The sequence below is a fragment of the Magnolia sinica genome, chromosome 10, assembly GCF_029962835.1.
Source record: "Magnolia sinica isolate HGM2019 chromosome 10, MsV1, whole genome shotgun sequence".
NCBI classification, from domain to species: Eukaryota; Viridiplantae; Streptophyta; class Magnoliopsida; order Magnoliales; family Magnoliaceae; genus Magnolia; species Magnolia sinica.
The window spans coordinates 2,806,291-2,829,542 of record NC_080582.1 but is presented as its reverse complement, the minus strand read 5'-3'; the positions used below and the strand labels follow the sequence as shown (position 1 = coordinate 2,829,542).

The 23,252-nt window shown below is 40.0% G+C and overlaps 2 protein-coding genes across 8 annotated transcripts; both read right to left on the bottom strand.

The window, feature by feature from the left end:
- Positions 1–351: 351 nt before the first annotated feature.
- Positions 352–3,967, bottom strand: LOC131257760 (uncharacterized). 4 transcript variants are annotated; one of them, XM_058258612.1, is made up of 5 exons: positions 2,911–3,967; positions 1,437–1,508; positions 989–1,054; positions 740–895; positions 353–602 (listed from the first exon to the last, which is right to left on the bottom strand). In XM_058258612.1, the coding sequence occupies exons 1-4, from the start codon at positions 3,079–3,081 to the stop codon at positions 878–880; spliced, it is 327 nt and encodes a 108-aa protein (XP_058114595.1). In that variant the 5' UTR covers positions 3,082–3,967; the 3' UTR covers positions 353–602; positions 740–877. The 4 variants fall into 4 exon arrangements, 1 of the variants encoding a protein (XP_058114595.1); XR_009177623.1 differs by lacking the exon at positions 2,911–3,967 and adding an exon at positions 1,606–2,272 and having other exon boundaries at positions 357–602; XR_009177622.1 differs by lacking the exon at positions 2,911–3,967 and adding an exon at positions 1,606–2,278 and having other exon boundaries at positions 352–602; positions 989–1,508.
- Positions 3,968–5,078: 1,111 nt separating this feature from the next.
- LOC131257758 (uncharacterized) lies at positions 5,079–19,094 on the bottom strand. 4 transcript variants are annotated; one of them, XM_058258609.1, is made up of 7 exons: positions 17,173–19,094; positions 14,401–14,491; positions 14,094–14,188; positions 13,892–13,943; positions 10,456–10,538; positions 10,176–10,269; positions 5,079–5,971 (listed from the first exon to the last, which is right to left on the bottom strand). In XM_058258609.1, the coding sequence occupies exons 1-7, from the start codon at positions 18,706–18,708 to the stop codon at positions 5,271–5,273; spliced, it is 2,652 nt and encodes an 883-aa protein (XP_058114592.1). In that variant the 5' UTR covers positions 18,709–19,094; the 3' UTR covers positions 5,079–5,270. The 4 variants fall into 4 exon arrangements, with proteins under 4 accessions (XP_058114592.1, XP_058114591.1, XP_058114593.1 ...); XM_058258608.1 differs by having other exon boundaries at positions 14,031–14,188; positions 17,173–19,091; XM_058258611.1 differs by having other exon boundaries at positions 5,571–5,971; positions 10,176–10,259; positions 14,031–14,188; positions 17,173–19,090.
- Positions 19,095–23,252: the final 4,158 nt, after the last annotated feature.

The window sequence follows — 23,252 nt, the reverse complement described above, 5'->3', positions numbered from 1 at the left end:
ATGGGTTATCCGCTTCTCACAGTGGGAAGGACGCATTGAGGTTGAGCACCGTCTTCCTCAGGGGATAACTACTACTCTAAATTCACGAAGCTTCTCTGGACTCCTCACAGAGATACCTCGAATTCAAGAGGAAAATAAGAAAATAGAACTAATTTTCTAAAATTCGAAATAAATTCCTTAAAACTCAAAAACAAGTTTACAACCTTTAAATAATGATATGGAACACCTATTACCCATTTGGTTCTCGTGTCGAAATCCCAGTTTATTTTTGTAAAAAAGAAAAAAAAAAATTTTAAAAAGTAATGCAGATATGGAACACCTATTACTCAAGGCAAAGAAATACTATTGGCAGATACCAAAAAAATTCTACCATACATGTGTGGCCCACCTAATGACTTAATGCACAGCATCATGTAATTTTTAATTAGGGAGAGAAACCTGATGCACTGCTTACTCATCCATGTATAGAAGTGACTGTGGGATTAGAAAAACTCATCAAACAAAAGCTTCACTTGTATAACTGCACATTCTTGTGGCTTTTCACAAGCAGACTTGGCTACATACCGAGAAATCCATGCCACCGAAGTCCATGTCATCTCCAGCTGCGACATACAGAAATAATCAGATATCTAGCACAGACCAACGAATAAAAATGCAACCTGGCATACAAAAAAATACATAAAAAGGTAAGTGTTCAAGATTCAAAAAAAAAAAAAAAAAAAGTGGGTGGACAACTTACATTTGTGTTCTTGCTCTTCATCTTCATCGACCCATTTGTCCCAGTCTACTTTCAAAAACACAGGAGGCTTCCCTTCCTGCTTTAACAGCCTACTCCGCCATTTCTTCTCTGCTTTTTTCACAAGGTAACATATATTCCTCACCCCAAAAGAAGGGCCTGTAGCATTTATCTCATCACTAACCACAACTCTTTCACAAAAAATCAGAATAATAACTGATCTTGGATGTGACAAGCATGAGAATCAGTCACCTGCAATTTCACTAGGCCTGCTTGAAGTGGAGAGACATAGCCAAGCTTCTTTGCAAAAGCATTGGCCTGCAATAAAAAGAATAATTCTGCTTAGTGGTTTGCATTGAAACTACACCCCAATAACTCCACTTGCTTACCCTTTGGGGTGTGCATCTGATGGTTGGCTTGGGGGTCAATATTGGGTGGAATCGTGATTGCATGTGAGTGGTGTTAATGTTAGCCTCTGTCGTGGCAAGTTCAGTAAAAGAGAGGGTTGATGTCCAGTGGACAGCCAACTGTAGAACTTTTGCCAATATATCATTTGAAACCGAACCACGAATTGGAGAAAATTGAGATGATGATGATGACAGGAGACAAATTACAGATACAGATGTGCACAGTCCCAGCACAGATCCTACAGATATGGATTTTAGGGTACATTGCTTTGTTAAGTTACATGTTTACATACCTGAAATTCGAAAGCTCGGCTGACAAGGTTAAGACCAAAGCTTACGAGGTGCTGAAGAGGTATAACAGTGTGCTACAACAAATGAGAATGCTGCATTACAAATCAATGCTTTCAAGAAAAGAAAAGAAAATTGAAAAAATGAAAAAAAGCTGGAAATCAAACTGTTCACCCTGCAATTTCAACCACCAGCTTGAACTGTGATATCATCCCCATGTCCATAGATTTACATGTGTTTACATATGTAATTATGGTAAAACCTAACAGTTGATATGTGTTCAACTGCAGTTTGTACAACTTTTTAGCGGTTCAATAGACAGCTCAAAATGGTTCAGACAGTTTTTGAGTTTCTAAGTGGTTTGGATCGAACTTGTGAAGCAGGCCATACACATCCACCACCTGACAAAGGGCCGCAACAACTTATCTCTAAACCCACTTCATTTATACATCATACAGCCTAGCCTGCGATGAGCTCAACTACAAGCCGCATCCAATAAAAAACTTGTAACTGCAGCAGCTACTGGCCCCATTCATCAATATCTATATTTTACATAACTAACCAAGATTGGTCACTTCTCAACGGAACCTGCAAGGGAGACATTATTAAGTGATTGCAACCATACCAAAGCTCAATCCCATAATTAATGAACCTGAATAAAAGGACACCAACTCAACTCTCGCAAGACATTGGCTCATTTGATTTTCTCAAAACAAAAACAACCAGATCTCTGGAAGAACAAATGCAACCAATATATTCAAGTACGTTGGCAGAGTAAGGGTAAAACCAAGATTGGTCACTTCTCAAGTCCACACATATAAAATCATGTTAAACTACTTCTAATGAGATCATGCAGTTGGCATAACTAACAAACATCTATATATCTCTACTATATATAGCACGAGTAGCTTTGGACAATTTTACTAATGCAATTACTCCTCTGAGAGTCATGACTCGTGAACCTTGGGTTTTAAAAGGACATTGGAAGTAATTTTGGGCATAGAAGAGGGTATTTAGCTCATTGGCACAGTTTTTTTTTTTTTCTTAAAGGTTAGCTTGTTAGTACACACCCCACTGTCAGTACACACTCCACTGTTAGCCACCCCCACAAGCATCATAACACTTATCATAGAGATCCGCTGTGGTGAATATTATTTTCAGAAATAAGGTTGCTTATATGAATTAAGATTTTCATATTGTAGGCCTCATTGAGACAACCAGCCCTTCATCAGATTGTAGGCCTCATTGAGACAACCAGCCCGCCCAAGGAGATCAACCATGCTAATGCTCAACCCTTCTTTGTCTGGAATCTGGAATCTGGATTGCTCCGAAAACTATTGTTTCCTATCATATGTAATTACCAAATTCTTGAGTAAACAAACTTAGTGAAATTCAAGACCAATGAATTATGACACAAAACTCAAATTTCCAATGATTTGGAGATCTCCTGCAAACATAACTATAAGCATGAAAAGTTACCGTAAGGATGCAGAAAAAGCGATCTGTGATATCGTCACCTTTAAGTAGCCCACTTTGCTGCAATTGTGAAATATAATGGGCATAAGATGCATCATTCATACCAGGAAGTTCACAAATCCGACACCATTCAGCAAACAGATGAGAAACCTGCAGCATTTTAATGGATATCATTGAGAAAAGCAACAAATATAACTATCTACCAGCTGCTTAGTGATTGTGCCCATAACAAATCATTTTTCAAATAAATGGACAGATTATATCTTTTCCCTATATCAAGAACCAAAATTTTCATGTGCGGCATGATGAACTTCTTTAACAGTTTAGGAAGTGTTGTTTTTTTTTTTTTTTTGCTACCAGCAAAAACATCTAGTTTACCAAAACATTTAGAAATCGGGTCATTTGCGTACCTTTACTCCCTCACAGACTACAAAACAGAACCTGAAACTGAAACACAACAATCTGACAAATCTCAATAATGTATTTACTTCGTGGAACCTAAAATGACATCAACCATTCTGCAACATTTTCTGTTCTCCCTAGCGGTGCTGGGAATAATCAAAGCTTAAGGGTTGCTGATAGAAGGGCGCCTGAAAAACATCTTGTCTGAAATGCTCAGCAACACATTCTGCAACTATTTGTCATTAGAAACAACCATGGTAGAGGGAGACCAAGAACTCTATTCTCTCAGCAAAACATGCTGGAGTGTATAGTAATGCTGGTTTTTAAATAGTGTTTGGTCGTGTTTGGATGGACAAGTGATGACGAATAGAGTTTAGTCAAAGGGAAAATGACCCAAAAAGTAGTTTTGGTGCATTTTCTTATTTTGCAATTCAATTCAATAGTGCATCTAAGTAGAGAGTTCTTAAGGCAGTTGCTTTATGATGTCACTAAGCAGTTCTGTTTAAATGGGCGCAGAGATGTGCTAACATTTGGATTGAATGCACTCATTGGGAGAAAGAAGGCAAATCAAGATCCAAAAGATACTCTTTACATAGGCAATTGGAACCCATCAAACACTCGTGCTTTCATGTAGTACATCCTCTCAAAGGGGAAAAAGATTGACTCATGGGAATTTGGTAATCATAATCACAATCTCAGCTCTTAAATTGAACAGCTCATGTTTTAGTTTTTTAAAATTAAGTTCTCTCTACTTTCGCCTGTCTTCCTCACTATGATTCTGCTTCCAAAACTATCTATGCCATTGTCTGCTACAGTTGATTATAGGCAATAGTGTTGGGCAACAGGAAACTCCATACCAAATACCAAAGGGAAAAGCAACAGGAAACTACAGAACAGAGAGAAACAGACCGTTGAGATAGCGAACTGAAACTCCATACCAAAAACCGAAGGGAAAAGCAACAGGAAACAGCAAAAAAAAAAAAAAAAAAATGCATCAATCCAGTAATATGGGCTTGTAGATGAATATTCCACTAAATGTTACCATGTATCTCTCTAAACAACAGAACAAAAAATGCATCACATTATTAGCTAGAGAGAGAGAGAGAGAGAGAGAGAGAGAGAGAGAGAGAGAAGATTTTGACAATCAGAGAGAGAGAGGATAAAAACAGCAAGATAATACATATCAGAAAATACATTACTCTTCCTTTGGACTCGTGAAGCTCAAATCTTCCAACACCCATACTAATACCACCATGATATATGACACGTCATCCAGACCTACCCATGTTCAACACTAAACATATGAAGCATAGAACAACAAGACATACATACATATTGAACTTTGGTGACTGAACTTCAAGAACATGAAAAGCATGTTCGAAGCCTAAGTGGCACTTGATTAAAAACATCATGCAACTAAGGATTCAATCATATAATAGAAGTGGACTCTATTTTGGATACTCGGCCATGTCAATATTGCTACAACCTTCAAACATGAGCAGATATACTGTAGCTTCTTAAGCAAGAAAATATTATTCAATCCAAAACATCAAGTCCATGTCATTATGTATGCGGAAGTTCATTGTACTGAACATTAATTTCAAGACCTCAAATCCAAACAAGTAAAACATCAGTTGGCTAGTTCAAAGGCAATATGATGTCTGTACATGGTTTGTTGAAAGCTTAGGAGAAATTTCCAAAGTTATATATAAACTTAGATCAGAAAATTTTTATAATGGAAGAAAGCAAAAGCCCATACTGTACAAATGTGGGGCAACCTTATGAGAGAAAAAAAAAAAACCTCTTGTATTCCAACTCTACCACTAGTAAGAACAATATATCATACATTTACATTTACAGTTTGTGTACAGGATGGAAGCTTGATTTAGAAATAACAACAAAAATGACAATAAGTTAATCTCCCTCCCGTTTGGGATGTCGATAACCAATAGGTTACCACTTCAAAATAGATTAGCCTGGCGGCTAAGCCTTATGGGCAACCCAAAATTTTGGTATGTCCTGATCTCCCCTCCAAGCCCTGCCGTCACAATCACCAAACCCCATGCTGTTGCGGTTTGGACACCACTACTCCCAGTGCTATTTGCATCATACCACCGCCATGGTGACGATGGAGAAAATGCAGACGAAGATATGGATGATAATCCTCTAGACTTTGAAGGAGAACCGCTAGCAGATGATAAGCCACCAATCCCTGAGTCTGAACGAGATGGGTTGGCGAGTTCTTCGTCTGGGCAAGGCGATGCCCACTCCGATAAACTTTTCTTTGGAAGAGGTGGGAAATGGTTCTTGCTACTGCCCATGACAGGCTCTTCAAGGGTAGGATCTCCGGAAGAGGCTGGTTGTGTGTTAGTGTGTTTTGGAGGATGGTTATGATTTTGCCTCCTTGATCCTAAGGGCAAGGACAAGGATGGTGGCTCATACTTGTTAACACCAGGCCATGGGATTGCAACCGATACATCTTTACAATGAAAATGTTCATGTGATCTAGTTGTGATAAAACCTTTCCTCTTCCCACTACCACCCACATTGCGGAGTTCTTCTCGCTTCCATACGTACACTTGAGAGTCCTCACTTGCACATACGACATACTTCCCATCTGTAGTGAATGATGCAGATATTTGACTGCTGGTGTTTCGGAAACCTGTCATAAGCGACTTTTAGCTATCATGTACATACCAATAGAATTTTCACAATAGAGCACAAAGACAAGCTCTAACAGCCAAATTGCTCAGATAAACGTCAAAGTATTTGATCATAAAAGGCTCGGGTGTTGGTAAATAAGTAGATAAGGTGATTTACAAAGCTGATTTTTGTTAATTGAAGAAGCAGAAGTTGCAATAACTTTAGCTCTTGGGCAGCAATGTGACAAATATACTGAGATTTTGAAAAATCCCACGCGCGATAATATCGCGAAAAATTCAAAATACTATAGCGACATTTTCAAATTATCACAAGATTTTAATATATCACATGTTATCTCAATATTATCATGATATTAACTCCAAAAACAGTAAAAACATTAAGGAATTTAAGATAGGGATTTTTACCGCAAAATTCTCCCAGAGTCGACATTTTACTAAATAATGCCTCCACAACTTGAAATGACAAGGAGGTGTTTTTGGAGAAAGGAAATTACAAAAATGCCCTAATCTTTTTTGTTTCTTTTCTTCTTCTTTTTTCCCCTTTAGAAAGTAGTGAAAGTCGAGACTTGTGAGGCCCACATGGTATGTGTGAAACATCTAACTTGTCCAACATATGGACCCCGCCATGATGGTCACACGAACAAGTAATCCAGCTAATCAAATCATCAAATAGGCTGAAAAAAATTTGGATGTTTTGAATGGTGTGTATATATTTTTTTAATGGATTGGCCCACTTTATGATTGGATCCTCCATAATTTTGGTTCATCTAATAATATTGTTGGTTTTCATTTGCTGATAGGTTGGATGTTAGACACATACCACACGGGCACCACAATTCTCAATCCCCACTTTGCAAAAAATATATACAAGGGCAGCAACATAAATTCACCTCCGAAAAAGCACTCCCCAGTAATATTGGTTCCTGGATAAAGCATTTGGTAAAATCCCAGTCTGAAGGATTTTGCTGTAAAAATCCCTTTACAATAAATATTTTTAAACATTTTTATTTTTGACGACATTTTCCCGATAGTATCCATAGAAAAACCTCAAAATTTGAAAATCTCTCGAGAAATTTCTAGGCTGAGAAATTGCCGAGAACGAAATTTTTCACTATGCAGGGTAGCAAGTCACAATGATGAAGTTAATGATATAATACTGAAAGAGCTTTGCCAGGCCCGCACACGTGCAGTAAAGCTCATGTACACACCCCACATGCCAGCATGGAATGATTGGTCTAAGATCCAATCCATCTGTTAGAACAGCACCAATATATGAATGCCCTAGCCCAATAATCAGGTTGATCTTGATCCACTAATCAAGTGGGCCACAGTTTGCAAAAAAAAAAAAAAAAGAACAGCTTTGAAAAACTTGGCTGAAGTTGTCTAATCCATCAACCCATTTCCCTTATTGGGCCCACATACTGAGTAGACCTGATTTGGTTTTTGGGAAAACATGTAGAAGGTTGGACCAATCTGATGGATGGATTGGATCTCGTACCAATGTGCCATGCTAGCATATGTGGTGTGTACATGAGCTTTATTGCAAACGCTTAGCAAAGCTCATGCTGAAATTTGTCACAGCTTAATTGAGTAAGAGAAAATATTTGTAGTAGGAGGGAGGCACAACGGGTAATGTTTGAAACAAAACACAAATTTATGAAACTGAGTGCCCTACTAGAATAATGAAGATCGGATCAAGACCATAAAAACATATAAGAGCTTAAAGAACATGAGAGCAATGAAACATGACAAAAGACAATTTGAGAGAAGCACACAAAGAGCAATTGACTCTGTAAAAATATATCATCTCATTGTTGTACTTCCTCAACTTGTTTGTTAGAAAGAAAAAAAATTAAAAAAAATTAGAAAATTAAAAGCAAACAAAAGACCAGATTCAAAAATAAATGAAATGATGAGAGGTCATCAAATTCGAAAGGATCAACCTGCATTACCCACCCCCCAACACCCATCAATTTGTCCAGAGCTACGACAGGCAAATAATATAATACGCTTATGTCACTCCTTGCTTTCTAAAAAGATAGCTCCTGATTTCGGCTATATTGAACAGCATCTTGCTGTTACGCCCCTCCCAAACAATTTATTCCTGAATTTCTTGTTCACACTCAAATATTCTTCATAGATTAATTAAAAGAAAGGGTAAATCTTGTTACAACCATCTCGCTTTTTTCTCGTCTAGGCTTGAAGTCTATCACGTGTTCAAAGTGCTGTGCAAGTTATCATAACCAAGGTATTCAACAACAGTAACAGTAGCCTTAATGGCCAGCCTTATGGCTGTTAGGGTATGGGCCGTAACAGCTGTTATGGCCCTGTAACAGTCAATTTTTTTTTAAAGAAAGATAAATGTATCGGCCCCATATCAGACGTTATGGGCCTGCTACGGCCTTTTTTTTCAGAATGGGTGTTAGAGCCCTCCATCGTGTAACAGGTCCCACTATTACCATCATTTTTATTTTTTTTTACGCACACACCCACACAACCCATGACCTTAGTGTTGAAAGTTGAAACTCTTGTGAGTCTACCACTAAACCATGAGTAAGGACCCACCATTACCATCATGTAATGGTTACATTACCGTCATGTAACGGCCATTACATAACTGTTTTTTGTTGTTCCCTTTCTCATCCTTGCTTTTGAACTTCTTCACCGTTCTCTCTCTTTTTTCTTCATGTTTTTTTCTTCTCTAGGTCCTCATGTCCTCTAATCCTTTGAGGAATCCTACTACCAATGGTCATGGTGACAATTTCTGCTCTTGGAAAAGTCAAGTCACAGTCGTGCTTAAGAGCCATCACCTTTTTTAACCAAAGACGTTGAGTACTCTACCATCAAAACCAATCCCCAATATCTGGATTTTCAGGATTTTTTAGAGACCAAAATTAGTTTGGTAATAGTGAATAAACTCTCACCCTGGAGCTTTGCTGGCTCACCTCTATATGAAAATTTTATATGGCCATCTCCTTGATTGTTCTGATATCTTCTACATCCATATCGTCTTCAATAAAAACAGGTCTGTCTCATAGTTCTAAAACTCAGTGACTTGACTCAAAACTTGATCGAGTGAACTCGACTCAAGGAGATTTCAAGCTCTCTTGGAAACCCTCTGCAGAGCTTAACTCAGTTGGGAGTTGACAAAACCATGTGTGTGTGTGTGTGTGTGTGTGTGAATGGAGAACAGGCACACTTCCAGTGAGTTATGCCACACTTTTGTGTTTGAATGAGGGTATTTTATATATTACTCCTATTTAAATGTACCACACGGGCTAAATACTTTTAAACTTAATTAGTAAAATATCAAGTTAAGTAAAGACCTGCTCAAGTCTTTGAGTTGACCTGACCCAGCTAGGTCTCGATTCGAGTTTTCGAGTTTTCAGTTTGTCTCAATGGACAGAGCATTCCACCCAGAGGATCAAAAGGAATGCTCTACTTCTTCTCCTTGGTATTCAAGATTCCCTGTTGAATGGACAATTATATCCCTACAGCTCTTGGATGACTTAAGAGAACCAATCAAAGTTTTGTTCATCAAATAATGATATAGTGAATTTGCTGCAATCATAAAAAAGTTAAAGCGATGTACAAAATTTCTTTGCGCAGGATCCCCATGCTCACACAGTGTAGCAAGCCCAAATACTACACAACTATAAAATCGTTAAAGACTTTAAGGGGTCATTTGGATGCATGGGACAACTCCACTTGAGACAGGGATGTCCATATCCAAAGGAGCTGAAGCATGTTTGGTTCCTAAACTCGCGGAAAGACTGTCCATCTGGACAAGGCTGTCCAAAAAATTGAATTAGTGTTGTTCAAAAAGGCGGAATGCAGCTGCCCGTATACCCTCCTCGAAACTGAATGCTCTCTATATTATTGCTGTAGTTGTACACCAATGATGCAAGCCAACAATGCATGGCCCAGATTCCAGGAGAGCATGTTCACATTTTAGGACCCAGTCTTACTATAGGGCATGAATCTCATGCACATGCCCTGCCAGCACCCTCTTCAAGAAAAAAAAAAAATACTTCCGAGGAGGTGTCATCCAAATGAAAAACAGCAACATCTATGGACAACATGTGCGCAAACACAAAATATGGACATCCTTGTCTTAAGTGAGTTGTCCGCTTATCCAAAAGACTCCTAAGAAAGAACAACATTGTCATAGCCCCAATGCTCATAGTAACTTGCAAATAATACCTCTAAATTTGTGAATGAGATTAACACCATTAAAGATACGGATCTGAGAATCAGCAGAGGTAACCAACACTTCAGATGGGTTCCCTGGGGAAAACTGTTCAAAGATGAATTAGATGGCATAGATAAAAATATGCAGAGTTTTACATTCTAGAAAGAAAAAAATAAAAATAAAAAAAAAAATGAGAATCAGTCATTGAGGAAGTAAAAAATCTACAAGTCCTGACGAACAGTTAGCTTGTCAGAAAAGGTTGAATGTGGGTAATTGAAATGAATAGAATACCTGGAAACCAGTAATCTTCTTTGGATTAGCCTTCTTCTTCTTGGTTTGAATTTCCATCTGCGCTATCTGAACCAGCTTACAATCTGAGTCATGATATGGATATTGTTAAAAGTAGATTGCTCCAGACATCAGTACTCAAATGACCACAAACAAGTACATAGAAAACTGACAAAGATAGAAGAGCTAAATGGAAATGTCACTTGCGGAAAATACAATGTGAATGAATAGCAAATAATTTGGCCTCGTACTTTCAAATTCATATAAAAAATACAAAGCTTACGAAGAATCCTATTTTACTTAATCCCTGAGCCGAGACCAACAGAAGTTGCTTAAGGTCAGACTTTATGCAGAATAACAAAGGCACCTAAAGAAAACAAGCTTAACAGTTCCCATAGACAGTGATGGAAATAAGCAGGGAAAACAAATTCCATTTTGCACCAATAATTTTAGAATGCATTACCTGAAATATCCCCTTTTTATCCACCACCATTTCATACAGGCAGCACCATCCTTTCACTCATCGAGACCATCTATCAGGTGGACCATATTGTGAATGGGGTGATGAAGCAAGAAAAAAGAAATCCACCAGTAACCAATTAAATGTTTCGTTCTAGGTGAAAGGTGAATTAGTGCCACTGTGGTGCACATTCAATGAAATCAAAAGGATACACCCAGCCAGCATAGGACCCACCTTAAAACCCACAAGATAATAGAAAAAGTATACCTAGTTTCTTAACACTGGCCATCAAGGCTGCAAACGAAGTAAAAAATTAAATGGGTGGCCTGAAGAAGTCTTTATGGCAGTAAATGAAATGATCCTTCCTGTCAACATAAAGCTTGAGAAGTACAGTCTTGATGTACAGAGTTACACAGATACATTTAGCATATATTTAGAAAGGAAAAGATAATTCCAACTTCAAAAGGATCCAAGTTAATCTTGTGAAATGTCGATAATGATGCTGGTTGATCTTGTGATGATATGGACCAATTTGCAATCGATGGAATCTCCTCTGTTCCCCACAAATGAGACAGAGGTTGAACGCCGAGCTTGAAGCACAAATCCAAAAAGACATTTGAGGCAGAGGCCAGTGAAGATGCCTGTGTGTGACAAGCAATCCAAGAGCAACCGTTTCACACCAAAAAAATGATAATCCAGCTCAATATGACTTGTCCGAGTATGAAAGACAGGATTAATAGTCATGTACAACGCATTGGTGTTGTCACAGACTCACAGTAGATAGAGAGTTGGTAGCTTAGAACGAGGAACACTGACATCATGAAAATAAATGGAAGCCATGTTAATTCTGCTGCTGTAGAGGCCATGGAACAATATTCAGCTTCAGCAATTGCATGAGTTGTTGTTTCCAATCGGCCCACCTCTGTTGACGCAGCCATTAGCAAGCTGGAGGCGTAACTAGATGACATTGTTCCCGAATGGCTTGAGTGAGTAGCGCTCAGGAGCTAAGCCACAAAATTCTACCAACCAAAGTTTAATTTGGGGAAGAGATACATGATCTTCCATTTCAGCTACCAGAGACTTTCTCAACATCTCCCACGATTTGTCCACCACTGTCGAATGCACCCGAACCTGCTCGCAGTGAAATGTCTTTGCTAGGATCTCCATCTCCGCCCCAGAAAATCCCGGAAGCTCTATTGTAGGGGGTTGCTGCCTCCCCCCTACAATAACATCCCTATACGAAGCTGAGAAAGCACCATGATCCTTTGAGAAGGACCCCCGCTCCCTCCTAACCTCCGCCGTCCCCCCTTTTATGCTCCCTACTGACCTATTGCCTCCAAAATTACCAGACACCCCCAGCACCTCTTTATTTTTCAACTCTAGGCCAGACCTAGCCCTCTGAACTAGTAGGTTATTCTCCCTGAAGCTTTCCCATTGAAGAAGCCTCACCGCACAAGCTAATTCATCTTCAGAGCTCATCCAAACGAAAGAAAAAACCTCTAGGGATGACAGAGTATTGGTCTCTAGGTAGTACCACATCCATCACCACACCTTCCCTTCCGAACTCCAGGGAGAAATTGATCGAAAGCCATCCATCTGGAACCCGGCAATATACAACATCAAAAACTCATCCAGTTTCTTCCTCCCCAGTCTGCCTTCGCCGGCTTCCACCTGTTTACAATTGTTCAGGCTCCATCTCCCGGTTTTGCACCCCTCGACTTGCATGCTATCGTTACCACCCTCACCCGTCAGTCTTGAAAACCCCTGTTCAGTCCCTGTGATTTCCTTCCCGTTGCAGTTAGCTAACCTTTCCCCACCTTCAATCTTCCTAAGCCACCGTGGAAGCCTCCCCACCTTCATTCTACATCTAATAGTTACTGAGCAAGAAAATTAGCAGGCATGGACATAGAATCAAGATTACACCTGAGATTGATGTCTAGAAAGGCTAATAAAGGATGGAATCATGAAAAGGCCATCCGAAACCACCTGGGAGTAGTCTGAATCATAGATAAAATGATGGAAACCCGATTGTGATGGTTCAGACACTTACTAAGAAAATTGGTGACATTCACAATGGGGTTGGAGAGCCTCAAAGGAGGAAGGCAGGCCTCAAAGGACTTGGATAGAGGTCCTGAGAAGGGTTATGAAGGTTTTTCACTTACCAAAGATAGTGACTTCCATAGGAATTTTTGGCAAAATAGGACTTGTATAAAGTTGGGACAATGTTTTGACGAAGATGTTGCTACGGCTGCTGATGTTGTTCTAAAACATCTAAAGCTAGGATTTCATTCAATATTCAGCATTGTGGCATGTATCCAGGGGTTACTATGTTTGTGAAATAATTGAAGATAACTGAACCTTTTGATTAATATTGTTGACAACAGGGAAGCTTTTTGAGACCTTGTTAACATAATCACAATCAGCGCTATTGCCTGCAACTAATACAATTAAACAAGGGGACAATATAGGGAGCATGCTATTAAGAAAAAAAAAAAAATTTGAAAAAGAAAACAAATGCTCTAATTGGGTCCATGAAACAGTGTCTACAAACAAGTTGATGTCACATTGGTGCTGTTCTGGGTGGTGTTGGCAACATTACAATGACTTTCATTTTCATTCTTCTTTTTTCTTCTTTGTATGTTATTTGTGAATAAGACGAGGCAATAAATATTCAAGACAATACAATAAAACAAGGGGACAATATAGGGAGCATGCTGTTTAAAAAAAAAAAAAAAACAATTGAAAAAGAAAACAAATGCTCTAATTGGATCCATAAAAGTGTCCACCAACAAGCTGATGTCACATTGGTGCTGCTCTGGGTGGTGTTGGCACCATTACAATGACTTTCATTTTCTTTTTTTCTTTTTTCTTCTCTGTATGTTATTTGTGAATAAGACGAGGCAATAAATATTCAAGAAGAATTAAACCATGAGAAAAATTATACAAATCAATGGAGAAATTAACAAAAAAGGTCCATACCTGATGTGTCGTATAAACGGCAACTCCCTTTGTGTGAACCAACTAGGGCACTCTTCAAAGGAAAAATAAAATCATTTATCATATGGACTAAACAACGCACAAGCAGATTTGCTCATAACTAAATTAAATCTAGCTAGACCTGCCCATCAGGAGTGTAGCATGCAGCAGTAACCATTTCATGTAGATCAGTCCAGTCAACAACCTGACGATCTGGTATACTCCATATCCGGACCTTGGCATCAAGCGATCCACTAATGAAGTACTGATCATCTATTGGATTGAACTGGATGCAAGTTACTGCTCAACCAAATCCAAATTGAAAAAGGTAAAAGTAAATTATAATGAAAGTAAAATCTTGTAAATGTCCATCAAAATCAAATTTTTATGTAGCATACCAAGAGTGAGTTCAACATTGTAAACAACAGAAGATAGAACCTTCATAAATTTCAACAAATGGGTTCCACTAGGCTATGAAGAACACATAGGAAATGATTGATCAACAAACTCACCATAGTCATTGTGCGCAAACAACTTCAAACAAGACTTGGTTTCCATGTCCCATAACCTAACAGTTTTGTCCATTGAAGAAGAAAGTAATTGCTGCAAACCCATTAAAGTTAATCAGCATATTTGTCAATATAGATGATCTTCAATGCTTGCAAAATCATATAATAATAGATTATTTTAATGCTCTTCATATCAAATCCAATACAGCCGCCGAGGATATCATCAAAATGATGGCCAGTTAACACTTGCCATTCTCATATAGTCCACTGGTCAGTAGAATAATTAAAGGTGATCCAAGCACATGGCTTAGCATCTTAATGCAAACCCAAGATCACCCATGATCCAATTAGTGGATTGTGACTGTGAAACAGTCTGACCAGTTAGTGGGCCACATATCCATATAGTCAAAAGAGCACGAACCACAGTAGGGCCATGGCACACCTAGGCCCACGAACCACCGTAGGGCCTAACATTAACATGTGCTAATTTCGGGCTGCTTACTTTGTAAATTTGGTGTCTGAATATCAATATTTGAAATTTGAAGATGTGATTGAATATTTGGAGGATTATTTCCTAGATTTGCCTCTAGTATTATCAGGCTTCTACCACCTTAGGTGGACTCTCGTTAAAGACTTATTTATGGGTCTATGATTTGGGGGGGGGTGTGGAGTTAGGCGTTACAAAAAAAAAATCAAGTGTGGGTTTTTTGAAGTATTGTAAGGCACACTTTGATATCAATAAAGTTTTTTCTCCCTCTCTACACAAATATTCTTGTCCATTTTTTGCAAGTCCAGTGTCAAGATCCCATTGTCTCAATAACCAGTTTGCACCATTTTGGTACCAGAGTAGTGATCGTTGAGTTCCCAAGACTACAACATCTCTTAGTGGCTTCAAAGGAAGTAACAAAACATAAAAAAAAGTGAAGAAGAAGAAATTTCTACAAGTAATCCAATTAATCTATGCATTTATAGAGCATGTAGATCAACTAAAACATGCAGTAGGCAATTTCACTGACCAAGTGGAGGAGGTCCTATGTGGAGTTTATAGAAAATGCAATGCACTTATATAGTGTCAGTGTGTATTTATTTGGGTGTGTGTGCATGTTCATAGTGTTGTGTGTTCTTGAGGAGCATGTATGTGTGTTTCTAGTGATATACTAAAAGGTGTGTTAAGGCTTATGGCCCTAATACACAATATTGAGCTTCTCTCCCAAAACTCTCCTCTCTTACTTCTTCTCTTTCTTTCTCCGCTTCTCTTCCCCCCACTCACTAAATCTCTCAAGTCAACTTGGTATTAGAGCGAGGTTCTTCACGTTGACTAGTGCTACAGGAATCTGCTGATGTCAGCAATTGTACAAACAGTATGGCCCCTTTTTTATCTAGAAGAACATGGTTTAATACATCTTGAACTTGGAAGATTTATGGTGATTTTTGTGAGATTTTTGGAGCTCATCTGAAGTATGTTTGGACCATTTTTCTCTTCGGGCAGAAAAATTGTAAATCTCTTATTTCTTGGATTTTCCCCAAATCAGTACCTGTTTCTTGGATTTCTCCACACATGATGGATCAGATTCATTGTACTGGACTCCTCATAGAGTTGTTTCTGAGAGATGAAGTGAATTGGGGGTACTGTGAAGCCAAATGGAGGAGTGATGGTGCCGTTTTTGGGCACTAGGGAGTCTGACTATACACCGGAGTCCACGGTGTATGTCCTGGTGCTTAATCTTCATGTGTAAGGCATTGTTTAGCTTGGTTCAGGCTTTCTATGATCTTTGTTATTGGGCTTCTCCTCTTCAACTGTTTCTAAACACCCAGGCCATCATATGGAACTAAGTTTCTGTAAATATGTGACTATTTGTCTTGTGGTCCTCTCTTCAAGTTGTTTGCTCCTGGGTTTCATGTGTGGGGACACCCAAAGGTTTTATATCAGTCTATCAAGCTTGGCACTATAAAAGATTGAGATGTTCACCACTCAAAACTACAGTCAACCTGATTACTAAAGAGCTTCAAAATGCAAAAAAGACTAGAACAATGTGACCCTTTCAGTGTGTTGCATGTAAAAAATAAATAAATAATAAATAATAAATAATAAAAGGAAGAAGAAATATGTTGCATGCAAGGATCAAATCCCAAAAAAATGCAAATTCGGTTCTCTGTGATAAACACCGGGTTCTAGGGATAATTCAATATCCACTCAAGACATTGATAGAACAAACCAGCTTTAAGATCATCAAGAGGATAATTTCAGAATTGTAATTTCAACGCTGGTCCATCCCAATCAGTTGAAGAAAACTGATGATCTGACGGTTCAAACACTTTTATGGCCTGAACCCTCTGTAAATGCAAGATATATGAAGATTAAAGTGACGAAAGGTTTCAGTTCTAAATTAGTCGCCTCACTTTTGTAAAGGGACTTGCAATAAATATCATATCTCAGTTTTACCAGTAAAACATGAAAATATAGGAGCATCAAGGACGAATTTATAGGAAAGTAATGGGCATCTCTGTTTCCATGAGATTTCAAAAGAAATATGCCTATAATTGTACGAAGCATGAAGCAGAAGCTGCCAAAATATTTTGGGTGTGGAAGCAAAGAACCTTCTGCTTCAAAATGTTGGCAATTATAAAATGCAAGAAAGAAGGGGTGATTTGTAACATTGAAATGCGATTAGAAGTGGGAGTGACATCTTGTTAAAAGGATTTTCCAACTAAGATTCGACACAACAAGCATGGAAAAAAAAAAAAAAAAAAAGGGAAAGAAAATGTACTGCCGACCTGAGATTTAGACCAAGATAGGTCTAAGACATCATCCTGGTGACCTTGGAAAGAGCAGAGAGGTTTATCTGAGAGCGAGAAAACGGTCTCCGGCACAAAAATATTCTGGCGAGCGGAGGAGCCCTTCCTGCTACCTGACGAGATCTTCCCCTTTCTCTTCTTCTCTGAGGTTTGAGCATCAGCTCGAGGAATGGGAGGTCGATCCGGTGAAGCATTGGACAATGAAGGGGATAGGACAGGGCTGGCATTGCTGCCACCCTCTTCAGATGCTACAGACAGAATGTTCTCGCAATCAAGAACTTGCCAAACATGGATGACACGATCTTCACCTGCGCTCGCAAGGTAACGAGCGTCGAGGCTGAATCTGATGGTCCAAATGGAACCTTGGTGTGCCTGAATCTCTTGGCACATGTGAAGACCTGTGAATTCCTTGTATGATTTGCCGCGATGACGAACTTTCATCCAATCGTTCTGTGACGAGGAAGAAGAGTGCCGGCCAGATCGCCCCAACAGAAGGCTGTCTCTCTCCCACTCCCCTATAAGCCCAGATACCGAATTCGCGACTCCCTTTATGTTCTTCAACCAACCTTTCTTCTTGGTTGATTTGCTGAAATTGTTGGAGAGAGATGAATTCCCATCCCCAGCTCCCTTCTGGCTATTCACCCTCCGCATCAGCTCCTTAACGATGGGGGAATAGCCAACGCACCTCTCGAATTCCTCCATCGTAAGCTGCTCCCCGGTCTCTGCGTCGCTGAGACGGTTCCACGTCCCGTCCTCCCTAAACTCCTTGACGATGAACTCCTTCCCGGTATCCAAGTCCTTTATCTTGAAGAAGGAGAGGGCGCTATCAGCCAACAACGCCTCATCAGTGGCCCCGCCTACCATGCTCGTTCCAGACTGCCCTTCGGAGCTCCCGAGAGAATCCGACCGGCGGTATGTGCAAAGTGACGACGGTGCTGAATTCGTTCGGACAAGAGCGGCCTGGTGTTTGATGTCTGATGTTGGCACAACCACAGCTCCAGCGGATCTCGACCGAGCGAGTACCGAATGCAAAGAGTCTTCGTCATTAGTTGTCGATGCCGCTACGGTTGTTCCCTCTGGTTTTGCCGTTGCCACATCCGCTTCTGTTGCTGTTCTCGTCTCCATGGGAGCTCTCGAAGAATTCACCCGGCAGAATTCAGAGCTGGCGACCCGAAGGAGCTCCTTACTTCCGCCCAATCCCATGCCCTGCAGTAATCGCACCCGCCGCTCCTGAATGGACATAGGCTCCGCCATCCAGAAATTGTACTCTTCATCGTGCATGACTGGCATCGCATCCGCCATCGACGCTGTCGAGAAGCGGCAATCCATGGGCGGACCTACAGCGGAGGCGAAGGACATCCGGCTGTCGTCATATTCGTCGTCGTCGTCATCTTCGTCAGATCGGTAAGAACCGACACTGACGGGGACGGCACAGGATATTCGATTGAAGGACTCGAAGAACTCATCGTCATCCTCGACGCACATCAGCGTCTCTCGACCGTCCATCATCATCATCGTCTTGATGTTTTGTTAGTATAACAGAAAGCGATTCCAATATCACACTTTCCTTTGAATTTTGGTTGCGCATGCAACCTGTTTGTGGATTTGCCTGAAGCAGCGAAGAAGAGAAAGTGGAAGGAAGAAGATGACTTTGTATGGATGGAATTTCCGGCGTAGATTGTGGCAAATGAGTGGGTGTCGATCTCCATCAGCCTCAGGTTATACAGGTTCAAAAGGATTGAGGTGCTAAGAGCAAGATCCATAACGAAATTCTGCTAATTTAAGGGTAGTTATATGGTACTCTGGCACCGTTGCACTCTCGATACGCAGGCGCTCAGAACTTGTACATGTCGAATACATTAACTTATATTAAACCGACTAAATTGTGGATCCCACTGTTTTCTAGTTCATAGTTTTAAAATTAGATTATTTTAATAATCCAAACATCAGATTCATTGATACTTGTTTGTTTAGATAGGACCGTTGGATTTTTTAAGTTTAGCTGTCCAATGAGTGTCCACTAATCACATGGTCAGATAAATACAGAAGCATTATTTTTTGGTTTATTGGGAATTTAAACAGGGAAAAGGTAATATGGACTGTTTAATTTTATTTAAGTTTATTCCAAGTAAGCAGTTTCTAAGAAATTTCAAAATGAGTGCGTATCATCCATCACACTCTGCCAGAGTATCAAAACTTCTCAAGGACTCGGATTCGGTAGGGACCCTTCCAGTACCGACGTCAGCGCTGGAAAAGCTCCGTGGGCCCACTATCATTTATGTGTTTTATCCATACTGTCCATCTATTTTTCCAGCTCCTTTTAGGGAAAATCCTAAAAATAAGACAGATCCAAATATTAGGTAGACCATAAAAGTTTTGGATGAAAATAAAATTTACATTGGGCCCTATCTTTTTTTTTTTAAAGGTAGGCATTCAATCAACAATATTTTATATAGTGTGGTCTACATGAGATTTGGATCTGTTCATTTTTTGGCTCATACCCTAAAATAAGCAGGAAAGAATGGATGGACGGTGTGGATAAAATACATACATCATGGTGGGACCCACAGAGGTTTTTCAGCACTGACGTCCGTACCGTATTGGAGGGATCACGAGAGGAAGATAAACATGGTAGATCAAGGAGGACCGAAATATGGTAGATCCATCTGTTTATAGTATAGGTGGAAGTGTCAACTATCAATCAAGACGGTTCATCTGGTGGGTCTCATTACCTATGCCTTTTTCGAAATTAAACTTATTGGAAGGTCAAATAACAACTTTGACTGTCAAGAAAATTCTGACGGATGATACGTGGGCACCCAGAAATTACTTAGAAATTGAACATTTGGTATACAAATAATTCAAAATAAACCGTCCAAATCATGGGTCCCAGTTTAGATATATCATGGATGAAAAATTACTCTTGATGGATTATTTGGTTAACGGATTGGTGGACGTTTTTTTGGACGGTTAAAAATGAAATTATCTAAAGATCCTATTTCAATAAATGTATTCACGAATCAGTGGTTACGATTTCAAGAACAATCTGATTCGGAAATGCGATTTCGCGATAGTGGGCCCACAATTCAGTCGGTTTAACTGGACTTGATGTAGTATCAGAGTAGCAAATAACTCCCCAAACAGTTTTTTCGTACAACCGCATTTTGAAGGACAATGTTTATATGGCTAGGATCATTTTTTGTAAGTGTAACTTCAAGGATTTTCATGCATAGTGGGGCCCACTATAAGGACGGTCCCGATTGAAATATCATTCTACCAAAGATACTGTAAGAAGATGCTAGCTCTACCATATTCCTGTGATCCTTAGTCTACCAATCTCCCGAGAACTGACCGGTTACAATTCCATTTTGCCTCTGTCGCGACTGAGAGTTACTCATGTGTAGCTGCTCTATTGGGAAATGTGTTGAGGTGATCTCATGATCTAAACCGTCCATATTCTCTATATCATTCTATTTAGATCATCCCAAGAATCAGAATGTTTTTGGGATGAAGTAAAATTATTAAAACTAAATATTTGATCTCACATTCAACTAGAAAAATAAAAGAGAAATATTAAGATTAAAATATTACTTTTATGTCATTTACTTTTTGTGGTGATAAAATAAATGGACGGTTCAGATTAACAAATTATCTCAGGAAATGGGCATAAGGGGATAATATATGCAAGAGTGGCTATGAACCAGCAGAGTTCGTTTTCGAACCATCGTTCCCGCCACGTTAATACCTGCGGCGACAAGTAGCGATGTTAAACTGTCCAAATTAACATGAGCTGGCGCGAATGAAGGATGAATTAGATGGAAACGGATTGGCTACTCCCCCTGCCACCAGCCCCGTGGCTGATGGTCGGTGCTCTGTGGGCCCCACCATAATGTATGTGTTTCATCCCTTCCTTTCATCCAGTTTTAGTTTTAAAGATCATTTTAGTGCTTGATCCCAAAAATGAGAGAGATATAAATCTCAGGTCTACCACAACACATGAAAACTATAGTTATTGGATATCCACCAGTAAAATTCTCCTAAGGCCTACCGTACTATTTATTTGACATCTAATCTGTTGATTAGGTCATACAGGCTCAGATGAAGGGAAACATCAAAAATTAGCTTGATCCAAAACTTTTATGGCCCCCAAAATGTTTTTAATGGTCAATACTCATTCAAAACTGTTTCCTGTAATGTGGTCCACTTGAGATTGATACATACCTCATCTTTGGTCTCGTGCTTTAAAATGATCTTTAAAAATATATGGACGGCATGGATGAAACAAATACATCATGGTGGGGCCGACAGAGCACCGACCACCAGCGAGTGGCTGGTGTCAGGGGGAGCAGCCAATCCGTTTCCAAATTAGATGTATATCATGTTGGGCCCCACAGAATGTTGCACAGGCTCCCTACGTGCAGGAAACCGAGTCCTGCTATCTGACAGAGAAGCAACTGGTGGAATCCGGGATTCATTTGACGGATTGCGTACTGAGTAAACTCCGTGGGGCCCACTATGGATGTATGTGTCTTATCCATGCCGTACATCCGTTGTTCCAGATTATTTTAAGGTATGATCCCAAAATTGAATCATATGCAAAGCTCAAGTGGACCACACCATAGGAAACAGTGGGAACAATAACCTTGAAACCTTCCCAGGGCCCACAGTCATGTTTATTTGTCATCCAACCTATTCATAAGGTGACACAGACATGGATGAAGGGTTACATGGTAAGCATTCAATTCTCACCGTTTCCAGGGTGTGGTCCACCTAAGATTTGGATATGATTCAATTTTTATTTTTATTTTTTCAATGCTCCTTGCCTAAAGCTAGAGATGGGGACCGGACGACACGATCCGGCTAACTCGACCCATTCGACTCATTCAGATCCGACTCGACCTAAACTGAATGGGTGATTCGGTCTGAACCAAGTAGGCTTCGCCCAATCCGAACTCAAACCGAGTCGAGTTCAACTTGACCCGAAACTCGATCCGATTAGACCCACTCAATCCGAAACCCGACTTTCTAACCCTACTTGCTGCACCCTACCCTGACCCGATCCCAAAATCTCTCCCTCCCTCCCTCATCATCGTCATCTTCCAAGCCTGGCCTCTCTCTCTCCCTCCCTTATCCTCCTCATCTTCCAAGTCCAGCAACCACCCACCACCATCACCCTCCTCCTCCGCTCTCTCCTCTCCACTCTCTCGGTCTCTCCTTCCCTCATCTCTCAATCCAACTTGATATTTTTGACCAAATTGAACTCAGTTCGGATCAGTGCAAGCTAGACCAAACTCGAGTCCAGTAAGGCATGCTGGACTCGGTATCGAGTCGGATTGAGTTCGGGTCAAGCCTATTTCAAAACTGGATCAATTCTAGTCAGCCTTAACTTGGTCTGACTCAAGTCGATGCCCAACTCTACCTAAAATGATCGATTAAAACAGATGGATGAAATGCATAAAATACATAAATCATGATAGCCCCACAGAGTTTACTTAAGCATATTGAGTTACTCAGTATGCAATCCGCTTCCTCATTTGACACAGCCAATAGAGTTGGGCACGGGATAACTCAACTCGGCAAACTCGACTCATCAGACTCATTCGGATCCGACTCAATCCAAACCGAGTTGTTGAGTCAATCCGAATTGAGTTGACTTCATCTAATCCGAATTCAAACCGAGTTGAGTTCGAGTCAACCAGTAACTCGACTCGACCTAACTAAAAATCCAACTCAGTATTGACTCGGCTTGATCTGAAACTCATATATTAATATAACATTTCGAATCTATATGCCATGTAGTTAATGGAGAGGTTGCAATTCTAGCAAGTGAATCTAGGTTTTGAGTTGTGATTTCAACCCATGGATAGCCACTACACCCGACTCGATACTTGTGACCGGGTCAGACTCGGTCCAGATTAGTCCAGGCTAGACTTGGACTCGGATCGGATCAGGCATGTTGGACTTCGTACCGCATCGGGTCGAGTTCAGGCCAAGCCTATTTAAAAACCGGATTGAGTTGGATCAGCCCTAACTCGGTGTGACCCGACCCGATGCCCAGC

Coding starts and splice junctions, on each gene's coding strand:
- LOC131257760 (XM_058258612.1), bottom strand. CDS start 3,081: ATGATATCCATTAAAATGCTGCAGGTTTCTCATCTGTTTGCTGAATGG. Junction 1,509..2,910: donor GCTTTTTCTGCATCCTTACG/GTAACTTTTCAT, acceptor CATTTGTTGTAG/CACACTGTTATACCTCTTCA. Junction 1,055..1,436: donor GCCGAGCTTTCGAATTTCAG/GTATGTAAACAT, acceptor TTTTTATTGCAG/GCCAATGCTTTTGCAAAGAA.
- LOC131257758 (XM_058258608.1), bottom strand. CDS start 18,708: ATGATGATGATGGACGGTCGAGAGACGCTGATGTGCGTCGAGGATGAC. Junction 13,944..14,030: donor GCTACACTCCTGATGGGCAG/GTCTAGCTAGAT, acceptor TTTCCTTTGAAG/AGTGCCCTAGTTGGTTCACA. Junction 10,539..13,891: donor CCGTTTATACGACACATCAG/GTATGGACCTTT, acceptor ATCATGACTCAG/ATTGTAAGCTGGTTCAGATA.